At 45.0% G+C, this 14,964-nt stretch overlaps 5 protein-coding genes across 5 annotated transcripts; 4 read left to right on the top strand and 1 right to left on the bottom strand.

Moving 5' to 3' along the window:
• Nucleotides 1–2,690: 2,690 nt before the first annotated feature.
• On the top strand, nt 2,691–3,549 carry PG994_001189 (uncharacterized protein; the record flags this gene model as incomplete). The annotated part of the gene is made up of 2 exons (XM_066852598.1): nt 2,691–3,121; nt 3,303–3,549. 2 exons carry the CDS (start codon nt 2,691–2,693, stop codon nt 3,547–3,549), a joined length of 678 nt encoding a protein of 225 aa, XP_066720739.1.
• Nucleotides 3,550–3,680: 131 nt separating this feature from the next.
• PG994_001188 (uncharacterized protein) lies at nt 3,681–4,226 on the top strand (the record flags this gene model as incomplete). Its single annotated transcript, XM_066852597.1, has 1 exon — nt 3,681–4,226. One exon carries the CDS (start codon nt 3,681–3,683, stop codon nt 4,224–4,226), a length of 546 nt encoding a protein of 181 aa, XP_066720738.1.
• A 1,076-nt stretch (nt 4,227–5,302) lies between these two features.
• PG994_001187 (uncharacterized protein) lies at nt 5,303–5,886 on the top strand (the record flags this gene model as incomplete). Its single annotated transcript, XM_066852596.1, has 2 exons — nt 5,303–5,432; nt 5,657–5,886. The coding sequence occupies 2 exons, from the start codon at nt 5,303–5,305 to the stop codon at nt 5,884–5,886; spliced, it is 360 nt and encodes a 119-aa protein (XP_066720737.1).
• Nucleotides 5,887–6,995: 1,109 nt separating this feature from the next.
• On the bottom strand, nt 6,996–7,964 carry PG994_001186 (SNARE domain-containing protein; the record flags this gene model as incomplete). The annotated part of the gene is made up of 2 exons (XM_066852595.1): nt 6,996–7,656; nt 7,768–7,964. 2 exons carry the CDS (start codon nt 7,962–7,964, stop codon nt 6,996–6,998), a joined length of 858 nt encoding a protein of 285 aa, XP_066720736.1.
• A 2,002-nt stretch (nt 7,965–9,966) lies between these two features.
• Nucleotides 9,967–10,648, top strand: PG994_001185 (uncharacterized protein; the record flags this gene model as incomplete). The annotated part of the gene is made up of 2 exons (XM_066852594.1): nt 9,967–10,300; nt 10,356–10,648. 2 exons carry the CDS (start codon nt 9,967–9,969, stop codon nt 10,646–10,648), a joined length of 627 nt encoding a protein of 208 aa, XP_066720735.1.
• Between the last annotated feature and the right edge of the window lie 4,316 nt (nt 10,649–14,964).

Here is a 14,964-nt window from a genome sequence, read left to right as displayed (position 1 = left end):
ATATCGTTGTTGAAAGGAGAAGAGAATCCCATGCGTTCGTTCTCAACCTGTCCAATAGAAAGGGCAGGTGCTGAAGCATCGTCTATTCGTCGACGCTTAGGAGACTGACGTGCTTCATCGGAAACGATCTCCTGACTGGCATCATTTGTGGGCGTGTAGCCGAGTTGACGACTAATGGCCGAAGCAGCGATCCAGATTGCCTTGCCCGCAAGGTTTGAGAACTCGTCGAGGATGCTCATAGCGGGTGATGTATTATTGTCACCCTGGGAGGTATGTTTGGTAGTGACAGCAACCTTAGGATCTCCAATAAACTGTGTCCCTGGTGAGACTTGACCAGGGATAGTGGGGATGTTTCGAGAGTCCTGGGTAAACTCGATGTCGTCTTGCACCAGGTCAACGTGAGACCTCTTTCTCGGAGCCTGTTGGCACGCCTCTCCAGTCCTGGTGCCCAATGGAAGAATATTGGGAGTAGTACGGCGTCTAATTGAGGGTGGCTGGGTAGTGTCCGTGACTCCGGAGCCGTCCTGCTCGAGATCTTGATGCAATCTCTTCTTAGATGATTGGTCTGGTTTTCTCCCAGTCACGACGCGCCGGATGCGGCTAGAATCAGTCACGATGCGCTGAATGTGAGAAGTAGAGCTGGCAGCAGGAGTTTGAGGTACTGTTGGCGCAGTTCTGGGTAATGGGCGAGATAGAAGAGTGGAAGTCTCCGTAGGCTTGGCTTTGTGTGCAAGTCTGTATGAAACAGAGCGGGTAATCTTCCGATAATTCGGTTCTTGCGAAGTAGTGTGCTGAAGCTCCTTAGTGCCTGGAATGTTGGTAGGCGATACGGCCTCTGTAGGCTTGGCTTTATATGCAAGTCTGTACGGAGCCGGGTTGAAAGAGCGGGTAGTCTTCCGAGAATTAGGTTCTTGCGAAGTAGTGCGTCGAACCTCCTTAGGGCCTGGGATTTTGGTAGGCGACACGGTCTCCGTAGGTTTGGTTTTGTGTTCAAATCTGCTGTACGGAACCGAGTTGGAAGGGCATGTAGTCTCCGAGAATCAGGTTCTTGCGAAGTAGTGCAGTGAACCTCCTCGGGACTTAGAATACCAGTAGGCGAGACGAGCGTGTCTATGCCGGGTAGCGAGAACCGCACACTGGATGTGGGTTTGGTGACAGAAACAGCCCGTTTAGTGTAAACTGGATGCAGGGTCAGTAACCATGCATATCGAATAACGGTGATGCCGTGTAGCGGAAGAACAGTTCGGACTTACAGTATGGCGTACTCCATGGACTACAAACTTCGTAAGACGCGTCGATGCCCTTGATGTGGGCCTTTGTCTCCGCGAGTGAGGTCTGTCGTTCCCAGGTGATTCGACATACGCCGCAGATTACGCGATGATGAGGATCGCGGTGTCGATGAAACTTGGGATTCCAGGGTTGAAGAATGGTACGTTGCTGCGACATTGTGTCAATAGCGAGTTGAGTTGAGTGAAAGGCGCTGAGCGAAATATGTGTTTGTGTGGATGAAGGCAAGAACAAGTTGAGTTTGATGTATGTGGTGTGATGATTTGGTAGATGGATGGAAACAGCGATGAGAGTTCTGGTATGAAGAAGAGAAGTGTGTATGAGTTGGGTTGGGTTGAGTTGAGGTATTTTGACGCGTTGGAAGGGGAAGGAAGTGTTCAGAGCAGAAGCTTGGGCTGTTCACTAAACAGACACAAGTTCAATCGTTGGGCAAGCGTGGTGTCATGCTGTCATGCTGCCACGATGCCATTCCGTCATGGTTTCCAAGTGGCCTTGTGGCTATTCCAAGCTGCTGTGGGAGGTGAGGTGAGGTGTCGAATAACCACACCCGACTGCTCAGGGGAGCTACATCTTGACGCAAGAAGCACCAGAACAGAGCCGCGAAAGGCGAACAGCAACACTTACCTATTAAATATTACGTTTCCTGCGTGCTATGTGCGTTCAGTGCGCAGAGGTTGGGCGTCGCGTGGGCTGAGGGCGCCGGAGTTGAGGTGGGCAATGAGTGGCAGGTGGAATAAACGTCAATGAGGTTACGAAATCGGGCCAGTGTCAGCCATGCTAATTGAAGTTGGGAGGTTTACAGGAACGCTCAGGCCAAACCACCGGGAATTTTCATCTAACGCTTTTGAGCCGCAAGCAGCTGAGGTGGGGCCTGATCTGGAAACCCCTGCGCTCCTTCAGTGCCACGAAACGCGCTAAGCCTCTTTGGATAGCTCCCCCTGCAATCTGGCATCGCTCCACCCGTCACCACCCGTTACATGCATAAGGACCTTAAGTGAGGTTAGCTTGGAGATCCTCTAGAAGGAGCAACAGGTACATAATGAATTCGACACTCAAAGTAAAACGTAAAACACATATCAATTGATAATGGGCGATATTCTTCCCATATAAGTACCTTTAATATGTATACAGTAATAAGCTTCTTTCAGTAAGTTGGCGGAACGGCAGTCACTTGTTTGCTTGCGGAAAACTCCCAACGGCATATTCTCAATCTCACCCTGAATCGAAAGTCCATAATTGGTCTTTGATCGATGTTGAACCGGCAGCCACGATGTTGGTTCCGGCCCAGTTGTAAGTACTTCTTAAAATAGGGGCAACCCCCCGATTCAGATCCAACCATCTTACAGACTCATTCGCACTATACACCGATACACACCCCTCATTCTCATCCGTTACCCAGAGTAATGCTATCCCCCTGCAAACTCCCGCCGGATCTCGTCGAGTTGATCTGCCAATGGACCGACGAAACCGATCTCCTCGCCCTGCGCCTGGTCTGCCGAGATCTTGCCGCCAAAACGTTCAGCCGCTTCCTCCCCCGGTTCTTCGCCGAGGTACAGATCATCGTCACCAGTTACGATCTGCTATGGCTGCGCAGCGTGAGCCGACACCCAGCATATCGATATTCTGTCCACAAGCTTTGGATCCGGCCATGTCTCTTGGAAGTTCTACATCTGAATTACGAGAAATATAGGAAACAATGCAGGTTCCGAGGGAAACATATTGACAGCCTCAACGTGCCGCCCGAAGACGAAGAGGCGTACAGGGTCTACAAGGACTCCATGGAGGAGTACCTTGCACTGACCACAACGGAGAAACTTCACGATGCTTTGCGCGAGTCTGTCGCGAGCTTGCCAAATTTACAGCATGTCCATATATACCAATCTCGTGCAGCTATCGATATTTCCCCTATAAATCCGACAATACCCAAGAACCGTGGATGGGAGAGGTTAAGCAACCGCGATGGACCAAATCCGGTTGAACGGCTGTTGTGGCAGTGGAGTGGTACTGCGGAACAGCCAAATACGCGCCTTCGTCTTCATGACCTTATTCAAGGGTTTGGCCGTTGTGAAGTCTACTGGTCTCGATGATTGTGAGTACTCCTTCGATACGTTGGACATGTGCTCCGAACAGGTGGACATGTACTCCAAGCAGTATGACGATGATAGTAGATACTTCGGCGTTGAGGATATCCCCTTTTACGGAGCTGACTGGTCGGCATGGGACCAGCTTTCCGGCATCTCAGATGCCGACATCTTCACATAGCTCTGCGTTCGGCCCAAAAGGGTCCCCGTAATCTATCAGAACCGTTGTCCGATATAGATACACCCTTTATGCATGCATTGGCCGATACCACCCCACACATGAAGACCTTGGACCTACAGTATAGAAACCGGATGGCAGCAGGCTTCGTATCTCTGTCTAAAACTGCACGATTCACGTGCCTCGAAAGCCTCGTTCTCGCACATTTCTACACCACATCTGGCGCTTTGATCGAATTCCTACGCATAGTAGCGCCTACGGCTCGACAACTCCGCATTCACAGAGTGGACCTGGCTACCCTTAATCGGGATCTCCCTGTGAAACAGAGATCTCTGCCATCTGAAGAGATAAAAGGCAGCCTGATACCAGGTATGGCACTTCATGAAAATCATCCATGGAGGAAGGACCTGCAGTTTCTGTACTTCAATATCGAAACTGTACCAGGCGGACTGCGAGTGACGAACCCCCTTCGAGGACGAGCGGGCTATAACAGCCATCGGTCAGGTCGGCGAACGAATTTTTATGACGCAGCGGCAACCAATATTGGGCTTGGAGAATGGATTGATCAGCTAGGCTTCGAAAATAGCGACGATAATGCTTTAGATGATGATTTCGAATTCGATTTCGAGGAAGACTCTGATGACGAGTGGGAAGAATACTTCGATGGCTTTGATGAGTGACAAGATCCGGATGGCAACGACATGAAGAAGATGAAGGCACGAAATAACGCATTGGTAAGTGTTCATCAAAGTGTGAATAGTGGAAAGTAAGGATGATGCGGGCGCAGAGGCAAGTGGTATAAGCCTAGGAGGCGAACGATCTTCATCGCTGGCCCCCATTTCAATTTGGCTGCTTCCCCTGGTGAAAGGCTGTCGTTTGAACTTGGAGAGAAAACCCCGGCCCTAGCCCTTGCAGATTGACTGCACCCAATCCAATGCTGCCTATACACACTCGGGGTTCGGACGATGAAAAGCTCATTCGTAATGGTCCATCGCGGATATCGAGCCAACATCATGTATTCAGGCTCCTGTTGCTCGTCACCCGGAGGCATTGGGCCCTTCGTCCTTTTTAAATCTCATTGATCCCATAATCATCTCGTGTCGTAGGCCACTTGCATGCAACCCTCCAGCTCCCGTCGTATGTGCGGGGGACGACGATCAGCCTTGAACCGTTGGTCGGAAATTGTCTCTTTCATCATCAACATTGCGATGTTCTGATGAACATTTCTCAAGTCTTTACATCGACTTCCAGCGTCCCCCACTAGTTCAATTCCACCCCATGCATGTTTTGTGAGGAATCTGGGCGGCGGACGGGCTAGCGGGGATCCAGCCAGCAGCTTTCACAGGGGAAAACGGGGAAGCTCAAAAAACGGCGAGCTCTCGGCATTGATAAAATGATGGTGATGGTGACGTCACAAACATCAACCAATGATTACGTAGTAGCTAAGAAAACAATGCAGCTGAACTCCTCTCTGCTCTCTCTGTGATCGACCCAGGTCCAATTGATTGCCTACATCCTCGGGTAATACTACTTAGTAAGTACCTACCTACTTACATTCTACGCACCTGTGACTGGTCCGAATTCCTGACCGAAATCTTCTCTGCCGAAAACTCCCACTCTTCTTCATCATTGTTGTCCTCCCACTTCGACTTTACCTACCTACTCATCCCAATCAACAACCCAATACCAAACGACTCCCACCTTAACTCATCCTTCAACTCTACAATCTCCTCACAACCCACCACCACACGTCACAATGGCTTCCCGCGTTCTCTTCAGCACCACTGCCGCAGCTCGCTCTGTCGCTGCTGCTGCCAGCCGGCAAACGCTCGCCCAGCGAACAATCGCTACCACCTCCATCCTGAGACACAAGGAGGACCACCATCGTAAGTGTTTCACCATCCATCAAGTGACGACGCACAGCCTTCTGGGGTTTCTTCCCGGGTCCGCCTCCATTCGTCCGGACTACCCGCCGAGCCGCCTGGCCTAACAATGGCACTCCCACCAGCCAATCCCCAATCAGAACCCCCATGCGATACACGCGTACCTAAAACTACAGAAACCCCAAGAAACTGAAACTTCATGCTGACACTCTTACCAACCACCACAGACGGCGACGGCAACGCCCAGGAGAAGCACAAGGAGGACCTGCTCTCGAAGCACAAGGACGGCAAGGGCCACTGGAAGCCCGAGCTCGCGTCCAACAGCGAGGAGGCCGTCAAGGCCGACCGATCCACCGGCGGCTCCTCCAAGGAAGAATTGGCGAAGCTGCAGGAGAAGACCAAGAAGTCGGCCGAGGAGACGCACAAGGCCGGCACCAGCATGCACGATGGCCTGTAAGCCAATGTCCAAAATTCCCTATTTGAACATTTCATAGGTTGAATTTTGCTGCATTGCATCTCATTGCCTTTCTGCATCACTGCTTCTCTTCCTCTATCTCTGCATCTTGATATCGCATTGGAATTCGGTGTTTTGGTTGGGCGGTTGATGTTCCCTGTGTATGTTGCATGCGCGGAGGAAAGGGGAATCGGATCTATTTGTGTTCACCACAGCACAGCACACAGCACAACAAGCATGTCACGCGTACTTTTCTCATCAGCGAGTCGATGGGGAAAACTCATCAAACTGCTAATTCGTGACCTAACTTTTAGAACATACGACGACGATGTCGGTTCGACAGAACAGAAGGCACGGTAGAGATTTGGCTGGAAGGATGCCTATCCATTTTCTCTGGCTGGACGAGAAGTTGAGAGAAAACTGCGCTGTAAATATACCCGAGAAGACGTAATAGAAACTCTTGCAAGTTTAGACCGAGTCTGATGGGTGGAAAAGTGATATTCCTTCATTTGGGTTTTGGACGGAGCAAGCTTGTAGTGTCTGCTCGTACGGAGCTGATGATAATACACATATCAATGACACAGATACAGAGCTTTTGGTACGGCGATTGTGGTTAGAATTCCTGCTTTGTTTCTAGTAACAACATAATCCTAACAGTGACGTAAAAATTAGAAAGGTACACATGCCCTCCATGAGGGTATAGTCCATCAGCAACGATGAACTCGCTGGTAGCTCGCTCTGTTTCCTAGCCTGAATGCGCCTGAACGCCTTTCTTATGCAAATGCTTTAAAAGAACCCCTTTTCTCTCTCTCGTCCCTCTAGCGTGATTCGGGACTCCAGCCCGAATCATCGTCTTCCGCGTATTTTCTACCTTCCCTTCATGACATTCTCCTACGCAAACCCCCAAGTAGAAACATTCGTCTTGTCTGCCGGGTACCTGTCCGACACAACAGCAGCACCAATATCTACTTGAGCAGCGGGATCAGCAGCACCGAGGCGATGATCGGGACGAAGATGGCCAGGAGCTGCTTGATGTCGCTGCCGGTGTGGGTGACAATGCCGCGGGCAACGAGCCGCCCGACCCGGTTCCAAGCGCGGGCGATCGCCAAGAACTACTTGAGCAGCGCAATCAGCAGGATCAGGACGATGATCAGGATGATGATGGCCATGAGCTGCTTGTTGTCGCTGGCGCTGCGGGTGATGCGCCCGACCTGGCCGCGGGCGCGGTCGATGCGGCCCTGGTGCCGGTCGACGGCCTCGTCGACGTCGTCGAGCATGGCGACCTGGTCGTCGAGCTCGTCGCCGATCTGCATGCTCAGCTCTCGCTGCCGCGCGATCGACGTGCCCAGCGCGTCCAGCTGCTGGTCCTGCTGGTCCATGATCTGCTGGTGGTACGCGTGGATCTGCGTGTTGCTCATGTCGTCCGCCTCGTCGCGGTAGCCCTCGCCGCCGTCGGGCTCGTCGCGGTACCGCGACCGTCGGCCGCCGAAGAGCTGGGCTTCGAGCTCTGGGTCTGACGATGATTGGGCCGCCGGCGGGTTGTCGGAGAAGCGCACCGTTTTGGAGGCCGTTCGTTGCCCGGCTTTCGGGCGGGAGGCGCCGCCGCTTGCCGGCAGAGTGGTGGCATGGTCGAAGTCGGAGGCGAGGGTGGGGTCGTTGGGGTGCGTGAGGGTCGACTGGGAGGACGTAGAGGAGAAGCCGTGGAACTGTGCTGTGAGGTCGTCGTACTGCTGCTTCAGACCGGGCAGGTTGTCGCCAATCGTAAGAGCGCCCCTGTGACCGAGAACATACATAGGTTAGCTTTCTGATCAATGCCCGAGCCATTGATGGCCCCAATGCCCAAACTCTCCGTTCCCCATATGATAGAATTGGCTGGCGGCATACTCTTCATCTCCCGCCTCTTCTAGACGCTTTTGCTCCTGGTCCAATGCCGTGAGACCATCTCGGAATTGGTCTAGCGATTGCGAGATAGCGCCATCCTTCGATCCAGCATCAATATCGAGGCTTTGCGCCCGTTTCCGCTCGAGCAACGAGAGCTTGATGTGGTCTGCGAGCAGGAAGAGCTGATTTGCACTCGGCATGTTTGAAGAGTTCGGCTTGATTGGCCGCCGATGCGAACGAGCGGCGGTCGGTGGATCAATTCGATGGTGGTTCTAGCGAGCGAGCGAGTGATGGGCGGAGGGGAACTGCACTTGTTCAATGAATGGATGACTGTTCGTCGAGACCTCTAATAAGTCAAGATGCTGCGATAAAAGAGACAGTTTGTCAGATGATGGAGATGGATGATGATGTAGTTGCGAGACAGTGCATGTGGGATGAAAGGTGCTAACCTACTACGTACGCGGCGCCTGGGGCGGCGTCGCAGGCAACTGCTGCTAAATGGGGCATAGTGCCATGCTTTGTCCTAAATAGAAGCCATCCGACTTGAGCTGTCTGACAACTCATTCATTCATGCTCCCAAACAGACAATACACACAACAGCCATCTATCGCTAATGAATTACATATGCTTACAACGTATCCGTCGTCGTTGTCTGCCATAATATTAGTAAGACACAGCATTGACTGCATTTGGTAGGAGAACGCGGTGGGTTCGTCCGCCAATTAAGTTACCTGACTCGGGCACGACTGTATATACAGTACCTACCCGGAGATAAGGTGGTGTTATTCCCTCGAAAATCAATGAATGAATGGAATCCGTCCATTTGAGAGGATATCGAGGTCCTTCTATTGTATTCGCGGTAAAGTGACAAGCCTTCATTCAGTAACTACTTCATCAATGCATCGGTATAGCCCCGTTGAACCCCATTTAGGGGAGTAAACAACAGCACCACTCCCACAAGGTTATGCACGCAGTCTCTCTCCCGAAAACACTCTCTGGAAGAATCGTAGCAAGTGGATGGCATATTTACTATACCAGGGTCTTGTTATATCAGATCACCGACTACCGAGACTCGAGTCAGTCTATGCACCCGCACTGCCCACCCAGTAACCGGGCAATAGGCTTCTCGATTTGACTCAAGGTGATCTGATATTGGCAAAGACGCGCAACAGATACTCTATCTGAATCTGGCCAGCCTTTCTTATCAGATCTCTGCCTCTTGGATTCAGCGAGGAGACTCGTGGTAAGGGGTATCTATCATACTTCGATGCTGGGTGGCGTGATTGCGTGTGCGGACCGATTCCTAGAAGCCATATAAACTCAGATATATCTGAGTTTTAGATCAAAGTATACTACTAAAGTGATAAAGGATATACCTACGAAGAATTCCTCCTTAACCAAACATCCAATCATCCCTTACAGACAGTAACACATCTCATGGGGTCAGGCCTTATCATAGCCTTTACTCACCAAGGTGCTCCCCAAGATTCGATTGTCCCCTTAAACCTACTCAAAGCTTCTCGCCCAACTTGACAGGTCGCTTACTGTCACGTCATGTTTCTATGATTAGATTTAGACTTCTAGCTCTTGTTTCATGCATTCAATGCGCCATGGAGAGCCCCTTCCATGGTGAGGTCCACCCAAGGTGCTATACTCCTGGGTGTCCCCACCAATAGCGCTTGCCGTTTCTACTATATAGATAGGAATCCACTAAAGGTTCAATATACTATACCCTATGGCTCAAGGCTAGATCCCAATTGGGTCCTGCCAAGCAGATATCAGGCGATTAACGGACATGCTATCTGTAGTCTTGGCAGCCGTTGGTAGGCTGCCTTGGGTGCTTCTTCATATACTCGAAAAGAATAAACTCTGGATTTGTGACTCGGCGTTGGCCAACTAGAGGGAAGATCGCTCCCCACCTGACCAAGGCACAGCACCTGGAAGGTTCGACCGAACGCTTCGTGTAAACGAGATGCTGTTCTTGGAAGCTGATGCTGAAGATCCAGAAGGCGGTTCGCCGACAAGGCGCCAAGAAGACTGCAAAGGCGAACAGGAAGCTTGTGCTCTCCTCGATGCCTATAAGATGCGATGACCCGTCAGTTCCTTCAAGGAATCTTTTTGCTTAACTCGCCATCCTCCACCACAACACTCATTCGTTATACAGCAACTGCGTCACTCATTGCAATAGAATTCGTCCCCAAGATGTATTTCACAATAAAGACCCTCGTCGTTGCCCTCGCCGCAGGGGCAGTGGCCATGCCCGCAGACACACCCCATAGTGGTGCCGCCGGCGGCGCAGTCGAGAAGAGGGACTTCCTCGGCTTCCCCTTCCCCAACATCACAGACATCCTCAAGGGGAAGCCCCTCGGCCGTCGTGGCGAGGAAGAGGACGGGCCCAAGCTTCCTGGCCCTCCTGACGGCGGCAAGAACGCGACAAAGCCGGCGCCCGGTGCCAAGCACGTTAGGAGAGAAGCACATAGGCCAAAGCTTCCTGGCGGCGGCCCTCCTGGCCACAAAAACATGACAATGCCGGCGGGTATCAATGCAACCAAGACTAGGCGCGAGGAGGGTGGCAAGGAGAAGGAGGGGAGGCGAGGACGAGGAAGGTGGCGGCGAGGAAGGGAGTGAGGGCGAGGAAGGTGGTGCTCCTAAGAAGCCCGAGGGCAGCGGTGCTCCTGAGAAGCCTAAGAAGCCTAAGGGAAGCGGCGCTCCTAAGCCGCCCAAGGCCAGCGGTGCGCCCGAACCTCCCGTCGCCGCTGCGGGATCTGCTCCCGCGCACGCGCCGAAGGCCAACGGCACCGTACCTCACCCTCCCGGCCCCAAGGCTCACGAGAAGCGGACGGCTCGCGCGCCCGCGGCCCTGCCCATCCGCTTTTGGGCATAGTGCAAGCAACCACAGGCCTGCCCTACTCTCGCTTGAGTAACAGCGGCGGCAACAAGGCAAAGCCTTGACGCTGGGGAATTCGTCCGTCCGGGAATGGTGGACTTTTGATCTAACGACTCATGTATCGCGCGCAACTTTCGAGTTTCTTCACACTCGTTTCATACTTTCGGATGTCTGGGATAACGAGCGTGGTTTGCAAACGGCTGGTCAACTCAACCATGATACCGTTTATATGGATAGCCTCGATATATATAAGAGACTATAGATTATGTATACCTATATATACATACCGAGAATGATGTAGCTTTTATAAAAAGGACCCCTCTGTACTCGTATGTAAGTGATGGATGTCCATGGTCAATTGGATGTTTGGTGGGGTAACCAACAGGGCCGCCCTAATACCCGCAGTATCTAAAATACGGGCCTCCACTTAGCAGGCCTTTAGTAACAGCTGCGGGGTGCTACGGGGCCAATTAGGTGCCTGTGCCCCTGCCAATTGCGATAAGCTTCGCTCTTATAGATACCGATTATCCGTATTCGACCCAGCCTTGAAATGCCCGCAAAAACAGCCATTTTGCTATGTTTTTAAAAATTCTTAATTAATTAATAACCCCTTAAAAATAGAAGTAAAATTATATAATATAATTATTTTAACGTGGTTTATTATTAAGTCGATTATATTATTAAATTAATTACTTTTTTTTAACTTATATAATTAAACTTTAATACGTAATATTTTTATAATTATAATATCGATTTAATTAAAAAAAAAGATCGTATCGTTTTAATAATTTAAGTAACGCGAGAAGGTTTAAATTAAACTAATTAAAAAGCTGCTACGAAAGTATATAACGTCTTTTAAATTACTTTAAGCGACCGACTCTATAGTATTAAACCTCGACGTAAAATCCGATATTTATAATATAGATTAAATTTAATTAAAAAAGAGGTTCTTTATAATTATATATTTAAGGAATATCTTTTAATATTAATATTATAAGAAATATAGCTACTTTTTTTTAAAGTCGCGCGGCGGCGACCACGTTAATAAGTACTAGGTTAAACGCTTTATTGTAACCTAGACCTTAAGACTCGAATAAACCGTTAATACGATTATTAAAAAGCTTTTTATAAAGATATAAATATTATTTTCAGCTAATTCGCGTTAATCGCGAATATTAAAACTAAATACGATATTTTAAACGAAGATATATAAACTTTTAACGAAACCGGCTTTATAATAAGTATAATTTAGTTAACACTCGTCGTAATACGCGCCGATCGTTGTAAGAAAGCGAAATCGGTCTAGCTTAATAATCGAGAATAGTTAACGGCTATTAAATATATTAATTCGTAAAGCTAATATATTCCGTCGTTTTTAATCGTTTAAAACTAATATTACCTTATAAACTAGTCTCGCGAATATAACCTACCGGGCGATTAAGTGATTAAACCGACTTTTAATAACTAAATTAATAAGGAAACGAGTTTAAACTAAATTTAACACTTTAATAAATATATTAAAGCGCGAACGAAAGGCCTTTATCGCTTTTTAATTATAAACAGTTATGTAACGAACGCTATCTAGGTTTTAAAAAAAACCTAATAAGACGTATTAAGGTTTATGTTTAATAATATAAAAAAGTATTTAAACGTGCGATAAAAGTCCGCTTTTATTAATATAATATATAATAGCTATAGAAATAAAGTAATTAAGGTGCGTAGATTTAAAAATATTTATAATAAAGTTATTAAAGTTATTTATTTTATTAATAAATTAAATTAATTATTAAAATAAAAAGTATTTATATAAAATATATAAAGAATACTTTTCGTTATATATTTAACTTCTCTTTTTTTAATCTCTTAGATCACTTATTAGCTTACGGTAATCTCGTTATTAGCTCACGGTGATTCATCTTTTAAATTATAATAATCCGTTCTTAATTAGCTTATTTTAAGCGCCGTACCTCTATTACTTCGTAGCTCGTTACGTAACTCGCTATACCTCGTTTTTACGTCCTTTTATATTCGTTTTATTACTATACGGGTTAGTATCGTTTACGTTATTATACGTTATTAAAATACGGTTAAGTTTATATTAATATAATTAGCGGTGCGGTCGCTAGTTATTATATTATAGCTAGATCGGGTTATCGTAGTTCCGTGCCGGTGAGTAGGTCTTAGCTGTATAGTTAAGTCGAGTTATAATACTATTCCCCTCTTTTAATTACTTTATCTTTAAAGTTTCGACTTTATAAATACCTTAACTACTTATAATATTAAGTTATAATAGGTTTATTTTTTTTATTTTTTTTTTATTATAATATATATTTATTATAAATAATTATACTAAAAAACCTCGGTTAAAAAAAACTATTACGCGTTTAGTTTTTATTACTAATATAGAATCTATAGGTAACTTAATTAGTATACCTTATACTCGTTATTTTCGTTAAAACTTAGCTTATTATATAAACGAAAAATCGTTTCGTTATTTAAAGTATATCTAAGTTAGTCGTTTTTATAATAATACCTTTATTATATTAGCTTTAACGAAGTTAACTACTTAATAAAAAAAACTAAAAGCGGAAAAATTAAATATAAAAAAGGCCTTATTTTTATTATAAATATAATTATTTATTACTCTAGGCCGCTTAGCCCGTTTTTATCTTATAAAAAAGGTTGTAATAAAAAAACGTTTAAAGGCGTTTCGTCGAGGAATATAAAAACTAGATAAAAAAGATAGCGTTTCTTTTTCGATTATTAATTAGGAAAATTTTATTTTAAATAATTTACGTTTTTAAGCGTTTTCGAAGATATTGATTAATCGTTTTTTAGTCTGGCCGATTTCTTAGAACCTAGCCCGTTAGCCTTTATAAGAGGAGCTTTTTTTTAAACCTTTAGAGTTCCTCCGCGGCGCTCGTTAAGTATTTTTTAAATTCTTAAGTATTATTTTTTAATAAGTATCCTTTTTATTAAATAAGGTATTAAAAGCTTCGTCCCTTTTTCCTTTTATTAATAATTCTTTCGATTTCGTACTCGTGTTAATCCGTTTCGACTTTTAGTTATATATCGGTTAAAGTTTCTTCGGCCGCTAGTTCGAGTAATAAAATATAAAATATAAGGTATATCCGTATTATTTTAAATAGTAATAATTAATAATTAGTTTTTAAAATAACTTTTTTAATTTCGAATAGTTTTATTTTTTTAAAATCGAGTTTTATACTAGGTCGTTTTATTTTAATATTTCGCTAGAAGAAGTAAACTTTTTTTCCCCTTTTAAAAATTAATTCTTTTAATTTTATTTAATCGGCGTATCTCTTTATTCGTTTTTAGAAAAAAACGAGGTTTTATTATAATACTATTTATAATTCTTTTAATTTTTCGATTTATATAGTCGCGATAGGTGTTAACTCTTTTTTTAAAGGTTTCCGGGTAATTTTTAAATTATACTTATAATTAACTTAAAATAACGAAATACGCGTTATTTTATTATTAGCGCTATTATATATAAATTACGTTATAAGTAATAACTTTATTTAATTATCCTATTTATAATTAATATAATAGTATAAATACTATTTTAAAGTTTAGTTTATTTTCTCGGTTTATTTATTTATTTAAGGGTAATAAACCGTGGATAACTTATATTTAATACCGAGTTATATTATAAATAATTTTTAAAACTTAGCCGTAAATAGTTTATTTTAATCGGAAATAATCGTTTTTAATAGCTCGTATTAATTAATAATAATACGGAGGAAGGTGTAGGTTAAATTATTAATATTATTAAATTTTTTATACGGTAAGAAATAGGTATATTTTATAAGTTTATCCTTAGTTACTAGGATATTATTATAATTAACCTTAATTAGTAGTTTTTTCAATAGGAGTAGTTTAATTATAAAGTTAAGCGCGATTATTTTCTACGCCCTATCCGGCGGTAGAATTCGTTATAGCTTTCCGTACGGTCGATATTTTACGGCTTTAGCTTTATTATATAAGTCGTATTTATTAATAACTTTAGCTACGATTAATTTAAGGTTTTCGTAATCGAATTACTTAGTAATTCGTTTCTAGGTTTTAAATATTCTTTAGTATCCGTGCGCAAGGTATTTATAAAATTCCTTAATAAATTTTTTACGATATTATTTAAAGATATAGATCTTATTTTAATAAAAACGAGGTTATCTCGTTTCTCGAGTTAATTCTTAATATAATTAATAAGATCCGAGGTTTAATATAGTTATCGGAATTTAAAAACTTAATCGTTATTATATTATATAAAACTTATAATATTTAATTATTACGAC

The sequence above is a fragment of the Apiospora phragmitis genome (genome assembly GCF_038363925.1).
Source record: "Apiospora phragmitis strain CBS 135458 chromosome Unknown utg000002l:1.0-5516284.0:1.0-5523493.0, whole genome shotgun sequence".
Taxonomy (NCBI): domain Eukaryota; kingdom Fungi; phylum Ascomycota; class Sordariomycetes; order Amphisphaeriales; family Apiosporaceae; genus Apiospora; species Apiospora phragmitis.
This window is presented reverse-complemented; position numbering and strand designations above follow the sequence as displayed.